Source organism: Microchirus variegatus, assembly GCF_963457635.1.
Source record: "Microchirus variegatus genome assembly, chromosome: 20".
In the NCBI taxonomy this organism is placed as follows: Eukaryota; Metazoa; Chordata; class Actinopteri; order Pleuronectiformes; family Soleidae; genus Microchirus; species Microchirus variegatus.
The window spans coordinates 1872661-1887760 of record NC_139821.1 but is presented as its reverse complement, the minus strand read 5'-3'; the positions used below and the strand labels follow the sequence as shown (position 1 = coordinate 1887760).

Here is a 15100-nt window from a genome sequence, read left to right as displayed (position 1 = left end):
TTTGAAAAACGTCGCAAACTTCCCCCCAAGCAGCGGCTCAAAGTTGTTGTAATTGTGTCACAGAGGCGAAAACGCACGCCGCCACCGTGGACACGCCCCTCCGCGCGCTGCGGGCCAATCGGCAGAGGCGCTCCGCGGTCACGTGAGCGTCTCCGGTTGATGCGCTGCGCACACGCGGACGAACACGCGCACGTCAGGTCAGACCCACAACCCCCCGCCCCCCCCCGCATAGAGAGTCCCGCCCCCCTGTGCTGTGATTGGATTGTAACGCAGCATTATGATGACGTAACTGTATTTTGAAGCAGCCCCATTGGTCGAAACAGCAGTCGGTGTTTGTCCACAGGGGGGCGACTGTCAAGGATGTTTGTTGCAACGTTGCAGAAATACAGTAGTTTTTAGATTAGTTTAGATAAGTTTAGATTAGTTTATAATAGATAGATAGATAGATAGATAGATAGATAGATAGATAGATAGATAGATAGATAGATAGATAGATAGATAGATAGATAGATAGATAGATAGATAGATAGATAGATAGATAGATAGATAGATAGATAGATAGATAGATAGATAGATAGATAGATAATAAAAAATGTAGTTAGTTATTCAATAACTAATAAATAAACTAGATAAATACATAAAAAATTATATTTATTTGTATATATATATCAACGGTATTACAGTCATGTACAAATATAAGCATATCATAAACAATATGTACATAAATAAATATACACATTTGCATACATATGTAAATAAAAAATTAAATAAATATGCAAGAGATGCAGTAAAATAAACATACCATTCACATAGATTTTGTAAATAAATCTGTTACTTTTCTCACTGTTTATCAAGGAAATATATTTACTTTTATATTCTTCTGATTTTATTTGGTAGTAACGAGTAGTAAAGATAGTCAGAGCAAATGTAGTGGAGCAGAAGTGGCTAGAAATATAAATGACATGCTAAAGTACAGCTACAAATTATTCGTACTTCGTTACACCGAGTAATATTTTGATTTATTAATATTGATGCTATAACACGGTTAATTACAAAGCAGATGTTTATCTAAAATAATAATACAAAAAGTGATTTGCATTTTAGTTACCATAGAAACGTGGATTTTACTTTTTCACAGCAGATATTTTAATATTTTAGCAGCTAAAGCTAAAGCACATCAGTATTACTATTATTTAGTATTATTTAATATGTACATCGACGTGCACGTGCCTGTCTCTTTCTCTTTTACTTTGACAGTCAAAATTATGTAAATGAGACTTGTGACGTAATCGTGCGTCAGCAAGCAGGCAGCTGAGGACACGGAGCTCCGCCCCCTCTGCCTTGAAGACAATTTTGTCATGGTGGCCACTCTGAGTACTGCAACAAAAAAAATACTCATGGGGTCACTTTATTTTCACTTTTAATTATTTCTTCGTTTTGTGGAGCAAAGAAGCGTTTAATGACGTCATACTTTTCATCTTACTGTATTCACTATCGCTGGTTACCGCACGTCATTAGCGTAAACGAACGGCGCCAAAGGGGCGGGGCTCCATGCACGGACCAGACAGGATCCAAAATGGCTGACCGTGACAAGGGTAAGCGCAGGAGCTACATTAGCAACCTTAGCAACAGGCTTTCTTTTAAACTGACACCGGCTCGGTGTGTGAACAGAACCGGGCCCGCGGTGTTTCCTCTCGGCGTCAGCCACCCCGCGGACGCGCTGGTCAACTTTCTTTCCGTGTTTAAAGCGGACTGTGTGTCTCCAGACGTTAGCGTCTGTGGCTAACTTTTCCCCCCAGCTAAACTTGTGTGATGATGCTAACTTCATGCTAGGCCTGACAACTTTCACCACTTGTGATTAAAGCTGCGAACCGTGACGTCATCGTTAGCTTTGACCCACTTGTATGCCGAGTCATTAATAGTCACGACCATGTTTAAAACTAATAAATGTTATAAATGTTTTATTGGCAAATATGCAGCGTTAATGCAAGGGCATTCACATCCCTGTATTTTTTAGTTTGAATGAAGTTATGAATATTCTGCATTAAATTAGCTGAATATTTAATTTAAACTCAATGTGAGATTTCTTACTACCACTAAGTACTTGTATTTAAACACATAAACACACATTTGTTTATCTGCAGCTTCACTTTGACTTTCACTTTCTTTTTGTGACAGAAAATGTTTATCAGGAAATGGAAATGATGATGATATTCACATTTAAGAAGCTGCAAAACTGCTTTAAAATCAGATTAAATAATGATCAAAACAGTGTGATAAGTTGTGACATTGACTGTTGTTGTGTCTGTGTTACAGTGGAGGAGGAGATTTACGATCAGATCGTGGACCTGACAGAATACGCCAAGCGTCAGCGATGGTGGAATCGCTTGTTTGGGAAGAACTCCGGCCCGCTCGCTGAGAAATACTCGGTGGCCACACAGTTAGCCATAGGAGGAGTGAGTGGATGGTAAATAATATTGTTCCTGCTCTGTACGTCACATGACTCTCTTTGTTTACGCCCCCATATTGGCAGGAAAAACGTGAAAAAGATCCACTGAACCTGACTAGCTGAATATGATCTACAGTGTAAGGACCAGTTGTTAGCTGGTCCTCATGTTAGCGTAATCATAGCTAAATGAATAGAATAATGGCTAATGAGTTCCATTCAGCTTCAGTTTGTCTTTCCTGACCTCAGGTACACAGTAAATACACAGGCACTCAGTACCAATACTTTAGTACTGGCTTTAGCATATCATACATGCTATGATACAGTATTATAACATGTTTTAGCATATTATAATATATTAAAACTGTTGTAGTTTAGTAAGTGGCACCGTAATTAAGCATGTGTTAGCATATGATACTGTATTTCCGCACATTTTAGCATATGATACTGTATTTTAACATGTTTGTTCTACTGTCTTGTGGCACATTACAGCATGTTTTAGTTTAGTAAGTGGTTCCATATTTTAGCATGTGTTAGCACCGCTAACACTGATGTGCTTTAGCTGCTAAAATATTAAAACATCTGCTGTGAAAAAGTAAAATCCACGTAGTAAGCATGTGTTAGCATATGATACTATATTTTAGCACATTTTACCGTATGATACTGTATTAAAGCATGTTTGTCCTACTGTATTGTGGCAGGTTTTAGCATATAATAATCTATTAAAGCATGTTTTAATTTAGTAAGTGGTACCGTATTTAAGCATATGTTAGCATATGGTACTGTATTTTAGCACATTTTAGCATATGATACTGTATTTAAGCACGTGTTAGCATATGATACTGTATTTTCGCACATTTCACCGTATGATACTGTATTATAACATGTTTGTTGTACTGTATTGTGGCACGTTTTAGCATATTATAATCTATAAAAGCATGGTTTAGGGTAGTAAGTGGTACCATATTTTAGCATATGTTAGCATATGATACTGTATTTTAGCATATGATACTGTATTTGAGCACATTTTAGCATATGATACTGTATTTTAGCACATTTTTTAGCTGAATATTATCTGGTCCTGACACTGCCCCCTGCTGTTTGTCACCAGTATGGAAACATTATTCCAGACCTGTACACAAAACAACGAAAAGAATAAAAATATCTCCACACACACACACAGAGCGGTGTTTATATACATAACAGAAAAGTCCACGTGTCTTTATGACATTATCCAGGTCACGATAACCTTAACGCTGCGTCTGGTTTCAGGTGTGCAGGTTACCTGTTCCAGAAGGTCGGTAAAGTGGCAGCGACGTCTGTGGGAGGAGGTTTGCTGCTGCTGCAGGTACAAAAAGGACAGATTTAAACTCTTCAACGCAACACACACACACACTATCTTACTTCCTGTTGTTGTTGTGTTGTTTTTGTGCAGATAGCGAACAACAGCGGCTACATCCAGGTGGACTGGAAGAGGGTGGAGAAGGACGTGAACAAGGCCAAGAAACACATCAAGAAGGGAAGTCATCAGGCAGGTCCAGAGCTCAACACGTTTGTGGAGAAGGTGAGGACGTCCACGCTGACCTTTAAATGACCTTTAATGTCATCTATTCATCAAAAGCACTTTCTGTCATTTTTCAGCTTCTTAAATGTGAATATTTTCATGTTTCTGTCATTTTTCAGCTTCTAAAATGTGAATATTTTCACGTTTCTGTCATTTTTCAGCTTCTTAAATGTGATTATTTTCATGTTTCTGTCGTTTTTCAGCTTCTAAAATGTGAATATTTTCATGTTTCTGTCATTTTTCAGCTTCTAAAATGTGAATATTTTCACGTTTCTGTCATTTTTCAGCTTCTTAAATGTGATTATTTTCATGTTTCTGTCGTTTTTCAGCTTCTAAAATGTGAATATTTTCATGTTTCTGTCCTTTTTCAGCTTCTAAAATGTGAATATTTTCATGTTTCTGTCGTTTTTCAGCTTCTAAAATGTGAATATTTTCCAGTTTCCTGAAGTTTCTGCTGTGAAATATAATAATAATATAATAATATTCTTGTTGTTGTTTGTGTGTTTTCAGTCCACAGAGTTCGTGAAGAAGAACATCGTGGTCACCAGTGGTTTCGTCGGAGGTTTCCTGCTCGGCCTGGTGTCTTAGATTCTGCCAAAGAAGAAGAAGAAGAAGAAGAAGTCTTTATTGCTATGACGTCGTTATGAACTGTAAGAAAAAAACATAGAAAGAATGAAATCATATCTGCTGGATTATTGGCAGAAAACGACCTCTACGCTTAAGCGCTTCACCACCGCGTGGCTTCAACCACCGTTAAAAAAAATAAAACACTCTACTGTTTCTGCCAAATCATCAATATGGAAGAATTAAAACATGTTATTTATTCATTTTGACCGAACTGACGTGGTTCCAGAAGGTAAAGAACGCACTGGTAATGCTGTTACACAAATGTCCTCTTTTTAATTTGCAGAATATACGTGAATGAATCATATCGAGGGATTATGACGAGCGACAGATTATGCGATTTCTTTTTATTAAAAACATACGTTTATGTTCCAGGTTCAGAGAACTGTGGTTTGTTTGTGTGTGTGTTTGTTTGATGAAAACATGGAAATAAAACAGGAAAAAGCTGATGTTCCAATATTTTTAATGGGAAACTCTTTCATGCTATAAAGGTGTATTTTTACTCTACAGTTACTTTGCGATTTAAACTCTCCCTCAGTTTTATTTAAGCACCTGGTTTTTTCCTTCACACCTCTGTGGTTCTCTTCCGGTGCAAGCGTTGCTAGGAGACCAGCCCCAACAAAATGCCTTCATGGTAACCCATGGCAACCAGTAACCAGCAAAGTGACCCAGCAGCAGCAGCAGAGTCATGTCTTTACCATTTCTACCTGGACTTTCTTCTAATAAACACGTAAGTTTGGTCTTTTTTATTTCTTTTAATTCAAGATCACTCAAATATTTGGACTTTAGCTACCAGCTACAAAATGTTACTGGTTCTAGCATAATGGAACTGTGTTTTAGCATATCGTAGCATGCTAAAACGTGCTATGATACAGTATTATAGCATGTTGTAGCATATTAAAACTGTTAAGTAATTGGTACCATATTTTAGCATGTGTTAGCATAAGATACTGTATGCTAGCACACGTTAGCATATGATACTGTATTTCAGCATGTTTTGTTGTACCGTTTTAGTTTAGTAAGTGGTACCGTATTTTAGCATGTGTTAGCACCGCTAACACTGATGTGCTTTAGCTGCTAAAATATTAAAATATCTGCTGTGAAAAAGTCAAATCCACGTTTCTTTGGTGACTAAAATACAAGGGTAAACAAAAATTCCTCAGGTAAACGGTAAATACAGGGGCACTGCTAAAGTATTTGAGTCTCGTTAAAGAAAATGTTACCGGTTTTAGCATAACGGTACTTTGTTTTAACATATCGTAGCATGTTTTAGCATATTATAATCTATTAAAACTGTTTTAGTTTAGTAAGTAGTACCGTATTTTAGCACATTAGCATATGATACTGTATTTTAGCCCGTTTTAGCATATGATACTGTATGTTAGCACATTTTAGCATATGATACTATATTATAGCATTTTTGTCATACTGTATTGTGACACGTTTTAGCATATGATTATCTATTAATAGTTTCGTAAGTGGTCCCATATTATTATAACATGTGTTAGCACCGCTGACGTGCTTTAGCTTTAGCTGCTAAAATATTAAAATATCTGTTATTAACCGTGTTATAGCATCAATATCAATGAATCAAAATGTTGTGTATTTCTTCAGTGAAGTCATGATGTCCTCTCTCTCTCTCTGTGTTTCACAGCTGTGGAAGGAGAAATTCCACAAGTCGCAGCATTTCGATGTTTCTAACGGCGTCTCCATGATGGTGGGATCTGACAAACCAGGCATCGGAGGAGAACCTCTGAGCGGTCAGAACATCCAACCCCAATACTCCGTTTATCCCAGAGGACCAGGATCACAGCTGCCGTCGTGGGTCGCCTTCGACAAACAGGTCAATCGGTTTACTCGTGTTTTCAAAGAGATGTTTTGGTTAAATTCATTAACTCTGACGTGACGTGGTCTTTGGTGCAGGTCTTGTGCTTCGAGGCCTTCTTTGAACAAACGGTTCCTCAGAGTCGTGACGAAAGCGTCAGGATCAGAAAGTGTCGCATCTTCTTCTTCCCTGAAGACGACACCGTCAAAGTGGTGGAGCCGCACGTGAAGAACAGTGGGATCCCTCAGGGTGAGTCAGCACCTGACCTGACTGTGACTCAGCAGATTCTATATCATAATGAGTCACTCTTCAGGTCACCTGACTGTGACTCGGCAGATTCTACCTCACGCTGAGTCACTCTTCAGGTCACCTGACTGCGACTCGGCATGTTTTACATCATGCTGAGTCACTCTTCAGGTCACGTGACTGTGACTCAGCTGGTTTTACAAAACGCTGAGTCACTCTTCAGGTCACCTGACTGTGACTCGGCAGGTTTTACAAAACGCAGAGTCACTCTTCAGGTCACCTGACTGTGACTCGGCAGGTTTTACAAAACGCAGAGTTACTCTTCCGGTCACCTGACTGTGACTCGGCAGATTTTACATCACGCCGAGTCACTCTTCAGGTCACCTGACTGTGACTCAGCAAGTTTTACATCACGCTGAGTCACTCTTCAGGTCACCTGACTGTGACTCAGCAGATTATACATCACGCTGAGTCACTCTTCAGGTCACCTGACTGTGACTCAGCATTTTTACATCACGTTGAGTCACTCTTCAGGTCACCTGACTGTGACTCAGCATTTTTACATCACGTTGAGTCACTCTTCAGGTCACCTGACTGTGACTCAGCAGATTCTACATAACGCTGAGTCACTCTTCAGGTCACCTGACTGAGACTCGGCAGGTTTTACATCACGCTGAGTCACTCTTCAGGTCACCTGACTGTGACTCAGCAGATTCTATATCATAACGAGTCACTCTTCAGGTCACCTGACTGTGACTCAGCAGATTCTACACGACGCTGAGTCATCGTTTTTGTTTGTTGTTTGTTGTAGGAACTGTGATCCGCCGTCAGCGCGTTCCTCTGCCGCCGCCAAACCACCACCGCTTCTACAACGTCTACCATTTCAACGTCAACCAGCAGGTGGCGCTCTACTCTCACACCTTCACCATCACCAGCTGCGACGCCTTCACCAGGAGGTTCCTCTCTAAACTGGGAGTTCGGGTCAACGAGGCCACGCCTCCTCCTGACGACCCCTACACTCACCTGCGTCAACAGGTCACACATAATGATAATAAAGTGCTGCTGTTTCTCCACTAGGGGGCGTTTTCTGTCTCTTCACTCATCACTGTGTGTGTCTTCTGTCCAGATGGAGGACAGCATGAAGCCACTGCGTCCCTATGAGAGACAGGACACGCTGAGACAGTTTGTGGACAACGATCGTCTCGTGCTGCGTTTCTTTTGCGTCTGGGACGACACGGAGAGCGAGGCGGGCGACCTGCACCAGCTGGTGCTGCACTACTTCCTGTCTGACGACAGCGTGGAGATCCGACACGTTCACGCGCCCAACTCTGGGCGAGACCGCGTGTCCAAGTTCCTGCGACGCTGCAGGCTACCAAAGGTGGCGCTCACGCACACACACACACAAGCTATACTTATTTATTTTACGTATTTAAAATTTTTTTTTAACAATTTTTACTTATTTTACCCTTTTTTGTTTGCAATTTGTACGTTTTTTTTTTACACATTTTACTTTTATTTTTTTACAATATTTACACATTTTACTTTTTTTTACAATATTTACACATTTTACTTTTTTTTACAATATTTACACATTTTACTTTTTTTACAATATTTTACACATTTTAATTTTTTTTTTTTTTTATTTTACAAAAAAATTTTTTTTACAATTTATAAGTTTTTCTGTTTTTTTTGTTTTTTTACAATTTTAACACATTTTACCTTTTATTAAAAACAGTTTACTCATTATATGTAGTTATTTTTTCTTACACTTTTTACTCAATTTACGCAACTTTTTTCACATATTCCTCTATTTTATACATTCCACATTTTATTTACTAATTTAATTTTTTTTTTTTTTACAAATTTGACATAGTTTTTTAATGTGTACATCCTTGTTTTACACATTACATAGTTTTTACACATTATACATCCTTTTTATCTAGTTTTTACACACTTTACATAGCTTTTTTTTTACAGATATGTCATAGTTTTTAGTGACTAAGAGAAAATAAGTGATAAAAACCTGTGTGTGTGTGTGTGTGTGTGTGTGTCTTCAGAAGTGTGTGTCCACAGTGAAGCAGCCAGGTCAAACCACACAAAGAACCGTCCTCAACGTCATCGACTCACAAACGGGAGGACAACGCTTCATCCTGGACAATCTCAAAGTACAATTGATGTTTTTACAGATTTAATGTTAAAAAATGTAAAAAATGTATTTCAATTTGGACACATTCTGCTGAGTTTTGCTGGGTGTGTGTGTGTTTTCTGTTCTCGGTCCAGACTGGAGCTGATGACGAGGACTTTTACAAAGACAGAGATTTTACGATCGGAGCAGAAATCAACGTGTTCGGGAGGAGAATCGTCATCAGCGACTGTGACGACTTCACCAAACACTTCTACACCTCTAAATACGGCATCGGTAAAATCACACAGTTATTATTATTCTGTCACTGCTGCTGCTCACGCCTGCACTACATTAAAGTCAACACCTGGGGGCAGTAAGAGCAAACACGAGGACTGCAGTGACTCAGGATTTCTTTTTGTTTTCATGTTGATCCTCAAACCTCCTGTTAAATAAGAACATGTTCACGTCTTTGTCTCACTGTGAAATTGAAGTTTGTAAACCACTCACTCTCCCACACTAAAGTCCATAGAGAAAACCAGTGGTTTTAACATCACAGCACACAGTGATTGTGTTGTTGGTGTTGATCCACTGCTGCCTCCATCACTAACTTCAAATCAGTCATTTTGTAAATTCGGCATATGAACATTTTCATTCAGACTTATTTCAGTGACACAAAGTGACCACACGAGGCAGCAGAGGACCAGCAGCTCCTGTGTCCACTGTGATGTTAAAATCACTGGTTTTCTCTGTGGGCTTTGGTGTGGGAGAGTGAGTGTTTTACAGACTTCTCGCTCTCTCCTTCCTCCTTCTTTCAGATGACTTCACTCCAGTGCCGTACAAAGCTCCTGTGGCTCCTCGGGCCCCCCAGGCCCCGCCCCGCTACACGGGCTTCGGCTCAGAGGAGGATTCACTGACCTCCTGTCAGAGTCTGCTGCCCAAGGCCCCACACAAGGACTTCAGGAAGTTCATGGAGAAAGACAGGTCTCTACCTTTATTATTTAATTTAATTTAATTTAATTTAATTTAATTTAATTTAATTTAATTTAATTTAATTTAATTTAATTTAATTTAATTTAATTTAATTTAATTTAATTTAATTATTAATCATTAACTGTAATGTGTTTTTATTGAATTAAATGTATTTTTTAATGAAATTATTTTTTTATTATTTAATTTAATTTAAAACATTGTTTTAAATATGTCATTTAATTTACATTTTTTTTTACATTTTATTTAATTTATTTCTTAATTAAATTTTTTTAAATTTAATTAAATTATTATTTTTATAAATATTTAATTTACATTTTTTTGTTGTTTTTTAGAGCTGAAAAATGTACACAGGGGTTTTGTCACACAGTGAGAAAGAAAGTTGTGGTTTCTATAATAATATAAAGATAATAAAATATAGAGTTAAAATATATCACAATTTGCCTTTTTATTTAACTCTAATGTATATAAATTGCACTGAGGTAAAATATCTATAGTCAAATGTAATTTAACACCTTTAAATGAGATAAACTACTTTATTTTGTTAAAATTTATGTCATAAGATAAACAAAAATACATTATTAAATAAAATAATCAGCATTTTTAATGCAATTTATATAAAATCTAGTGAGTTTTTCCATCTAGAGTTAAAAGTTTGTCATTTAAAAAGTCTTTAAAGTGAATAAACGTCTCCAGAGCGTTGATTTTGTGCGTTCAGTTGTTGTTGTTTGAGAACAGATAAAAACCACAGTATTTATGATGCAGAGGAAGTTGTAAAGTCTCTGTTTCCTGTCCCCGCAGACGCGGCCTGGACGGTAACGCGCTGAGTTTCCTCGCCAAGATGGAGACGAAGGATCCTGTGGACGCAGAGCGAGAGTTCGTCGTCTGCTTTTACCTCAGCGACGACTCTGTCAGCGTGTTTGAGCGAACGCAGAGGAACTCAGGTCTGAGGAAAACATTTATATCATCATTGACCTTTTCATCTGAGTCACAGTTGTGAATAAAAGCACCGTTTATAAGTTATTTTAAATAAGTAGGAAAAAGAACAAACTAAAATTTGGTTAAAAACTCCTTTAAAAATGTGTTTTTTTTAATTAAGAACAAAAAATAAGTAGAATTGAACAAATTGTACCTTAAAAATTTATAATAAGTGAAATAATACAACTTTAAAAATGTGTATAAACACTTAATTTTTAAAATAGGAACAAAAAATCAGTAGAATTGAACAAATTGTACCTTAAATATTGATAATAAGTGAAGTAATACAACTTTAAAAATGTGTATAAACACTTCATTTTTAAATTAAGAAGAAAAAATAAGTAGAATTTTACTAATTTTACCATTAAAAAATTGATAAGTGAAATAATACAACTTTAAACATGTGTATAAACTCTCAAATTACATTGTAACTGAGGATATTTTACTTTAAAATAAGTAAAGTTAAGAGTTTTACCTTTAAAATGTAATTTACTATCAAACAATATCATTTTAAACACTCTAATTAAATGTTAATGTAGTTCATCTCCACCAAAGTATATTAAAAAAGCATTATGAGTCAATTTTACCTTGAAATTTGATGAAAAATGTAACATTTTATTTACTAACCCTGTGGGAAACTTGAAGAAATGACATATTAACAAAGGTAAAAGTTACTTAAAGTAGAAAAAGAAAAGTGATATTAGTCAAAATAAGCAAATTTCACCTGAAAATGTTAAAGAAAATCATTTAAAAATGTAAAAAAATTAGAATTAAGCAAATTTTATCATTAAATGTACTGTTTTAGAATATATCTGAAGACTTAAATGACACTTTAACAGACTGTGTGTGTGTGTGTGTGTGTGTGTGTGTTCCAGGTGTTGTTGGTGGGAAGTTCCTAGAGCGCGGTCGAGTGAAGAAACCTGGTCAGGATTTATTTCAGAGTGAACCGTTTGAATACTTCAGAGCTCAGGATCTGTTTGTGGGAGAAACTCTGAGTCTGAACAAGCAGAACTTCTGTCTGCTGGAAGCTGACGAGTACACTTTAAACTACATGGAGAGACACCAGGACCAGGTGAAGAGGAAGATGTTAGACTGGAAAACACTCACTCTCCCACACCAAAGTCCATAGAGAAAACCAGTGATTTTAACATCACAGAGACACAGGAGTTCACAGGAGTTGTTGATCCACTGCTGCCTCCATCACTAACTTACAATGTCTTATTTTAATGAATTCAGCTTTTAAAATATTTCATTTAGACTTAAATCAGTGACACAAAGTGACCACACGAGGCAGCAGTAGACCAGCAGCTCCTGTGTCCCTGTGAGCTAAAATCACTGGTTTTCTCTATGGGCTTTGGTGTGGGAGAGGAAAAAAAAACTATTACTTTAATGTCACATATGTGTGTTTGTGTGTGTGTGTGTGTGTGTTTGTGTTTGAAAAGTTTCCCAAATCCAACGTGAGCCACATCCTGAGTAAAGTGAGGTCACTTCCTGTGGAGAAACAGAGTGAGGTGAAGAAGTTCCTGACCCTCAGTGACCCTAACAACACAGGGGTCATCTCCTACCACTGCTTCAGGTTAGTGTGTGTGTGTGTGTGTGTGTGTGTGTGTGTGTGTGTGTGCGTGTGTGTGTGTGTGCGAGTGTGTGTGTGTGTGTGTGACCTGTGTGTGTGTGTGTCTGTGTCTGTGTCTGCGTCCACCTGTGTGTGTGTGTGTGTGTGTGTGTGTGTGTGTGTGTGTGTGTGTGTGTGTGTGTGTGTGTGTGTGTGTGTGTGTGTGTGTGTGTGTGTGTCTGTGTCTGCGTTCACCTGCGTGGGTGGGGGTGTGTGTGTGTGTCTGTGTGTCTGTGTGTGTGTGTGTGACACGTGTGTGTGTGTCTGTGTGTGTGTGTGTGTGTGTGTGTCTGTGTGTCTGTGTGTGTGTGTGTGTCTGTGTGTGTGTGTGACCTGTGTGTGACCTGCATGTCTGTGTGTGTGTCTGTGTGACCTGTGTGTGTCTGTGTCTGTGTGTGTGTGTGTGACCTGTGTGTGAGTGTGTGTGAGTGTCAGTGTGTGTCTGTGTGACCTGTGTGTGTCTGTGTCTGTGTGTGTGTGTGTGACCTGTGTGTGAGTGTGTGTGAGTGTCAGTGTGTGTGTGTGTGACCTGTGTGTGTGTGTGACCTGTGTGTGTCTGTGTGTGTGTGTCTGCGTCCACCTGTGTGTGTGTGTGTGTGACCTGTGTGTGTGTGTGAGTGTGTGTGACCTGTGTGTGTGTGTGTGTGTGTGTGTGTGTGTGTGTGTGTGTGTGACCTGTGTGTGTGAGTGTGTGTCTGCGTCCACCTGTGTGTGTGTGTGTGTGTGTTTGTGTGTGTGACCTGTGTGTGTGTGTGACCTGTGTCTCTGTGTGTGTATGTGTGTGTGACCTGTGTGTGTGTGTGTGTGTGTCTGTGTCCACCTGTGTGTGTGTGTGTGTGTGTGTGTGTGTGTGTGTGTGACCTGTGTCTCTGTGTGTGTCTTTGTGTGTGTGTGTGTGTGTGTGTGGGGGGTGGGGGGTGTGTGTGTCTTTGTGTGTGTGTGACCTGTGTGTGTGTGTGTGTGTGTGTGTGTGTGTGTGTGTGTGTCTGCAGGAACCTGCTTCTGGGTCTGGACTGTGGTCTGTCAGAACACGAGGTCTTGGTCTTGGGCAGGAGTGTGTGTGTGCGTGAGCGCGAGGACGTGGACGTGGACGTGGCTCTGGTCCTCGCTGTGGCTCAGGATCTGCTGAGGAAGAAGCTCTACGACCACTTTGATCACATGACCAGAGCCTGTGTGTACAGGGACAGACACAGGTACACACACACACACACACACACACACACACACACACACACACACACACACACACACACACACACACACACACACACACACACGTCCACAAACCCTGATGTGTGTGTGTGTGTGTGTGTGTTCAGAAGCGGCCGTCTGTCCACCTCACAGATGAGGACGGTGTGTATGTCCTGTCGTCTTCCTCTGCCTGAGGCTCTGCTCTCAGCTCTGATCCACAGGTGAGAACCAGAACCAGAACCAGAACCAGAACCAGAACCAGAACCAGAACCAGAACCAGAACCTGTTTTATGACATAAACACGTGTTTGTGTCGCTGTCAGTTTCTCAGACACAGACCAGATCGACTTCCACGCTTTCATCGCTGGCATCAACTGGTTAGAGAATCCTGCTCCTGCTGTGACCCCTGACCTCTGCACCAAGGTAACAAACTAACCAGAACCAGGTGTGTGTGTGTGTGTGTGTGTGTGTGTGTGTGTGTGTGTGTGTGTGTGTGTGTGTGTGTGTGTGTGTGTGTGTGTGTGTGTGTGTGTGTGACTTTTAGCCTCTAATGTTACAAAACTCTTTTATAAAACAGCAGGTTTCCAGGTTTCCTTTGAAGAGACTTTCCCACACACACACACACACACACATACACACACACTCAGCACTGACTGTGACTGTGAGAGCGCCCCCTGCTGCTAAGAACCGGGGCCATGTTTTCACTTAGATGATAAAAATCTGCGTCCGTTTTAAGTCTACGACGTCCTTATAAGAACATGTTTCACGTCTTTATCTCGCTGTCAAACAGACAGATGTTTGTAAACTCACTCACTCTCCCACACCAAAGTCCATAGAGTAAACCAGTGATTTTAACATCACAGAGACACAGGAGTTCACAGGAGTTGTTGATCCACTGCTGCCTCCATCACTAACTTATAATGTCTTATTCTGTAAAATTCGGCTTTTAAAATCTTTCATTTGGATGTACTGTAGTGACACAAAGTGACCACACGAGGCAGCAGCAGACCAGCAGCTCCTGTGTCCACTGTGAGCTAAAATCACTGGTTTTCTCTATGAGGTTTGATGTGGTGGTTGTCGTCGTCCTCATAGGTTGATGTTGTGTTTTCTTGTCGTCTTCAGTTTGAAGTGAACATGAGGACGGACTCTGGTGCAGACGCCGTGAAAAACATCAACTACTCTTCTCTTCTGGGCGACGTCGTCAGTTTACCGTCTGATAACAACGACACAACAACAACAACAATGGCCGACGTCTCAGAGTAGACGCGCGGGGGTGAGAGGGCGTTTCTCACGCCTCACACACTGTAAACGTGACCTATGATGGTCTGGGTTTGAGGAACTGTGTCACATGACATCAACACAGTGTGATTCAAAGTCACTGGCTGTTGTTGTTGTTGTTGTTTTTGTTGTTTTTAGTTCATAAAATGTTGAAAATGAAAAAAAAATCACACAAACTGTTTTTTTTTCTAAATTTTGAATTATTTGTTGCCGCCTTTTTGACTT

At 39.5% G+C, this 15100-nt stretch overlaps 2 protein-coding genes across 2 annotated transcripts; both read left to right on the top strand.

Annotated features, from left to right (window-relative positions):
- The first annotated feature begins 1457 nt into the window (after positions 1–1457).
- fundc1 (FUN14 domain containing 1) lies at positions 1458–5008 on the top strand. The gene is made up of 5 exons (XM_083906587.1): positions 1458–1595; positions 2317–2467; positions 3719–3794; positions 3882–4010; positions 4521–5008. Exons 1-5 carry the CDS (start codon positions 1460–1462, stop codon positions 4596–4598), a joined length of 570 nt encoding a protein of 189 aa, XP_083762713.1. The 5' UTR covers positions 1458–1459; the 3' UTR covers positions 4599–5008.
- Positions 5009–5322: 314 nt separating this feature from the next.
- Positions 5323–14860, top strand: efhc2 (EF-hand domain (C-terminal) containing 2; the record flags this gene model as incomplete). Its single annotated transcript, XM_083906718.1, has 15 exons — positions 5323–5364; positions 6289–6477; positions 6558–6708; positions 7517–7740; positions 7832–8083; positions 8763–8870; positions 8986–9124; positions 9646–9811; positions 10619–10761; positions 11671–11867; positions 12238–12371; positions 13400–13600; positions 13727–13819; positions 13921–14020; positions 14720–14860. 15 exons carry the CDS (start codon positions 5323–5325, stop codon positions 14858–14860), a joined length of 2280 nt encoding a protein of 759 aa, XP_083762844.1.
- Positions 14861–15100: the final 240 nt, after the last annotated feature.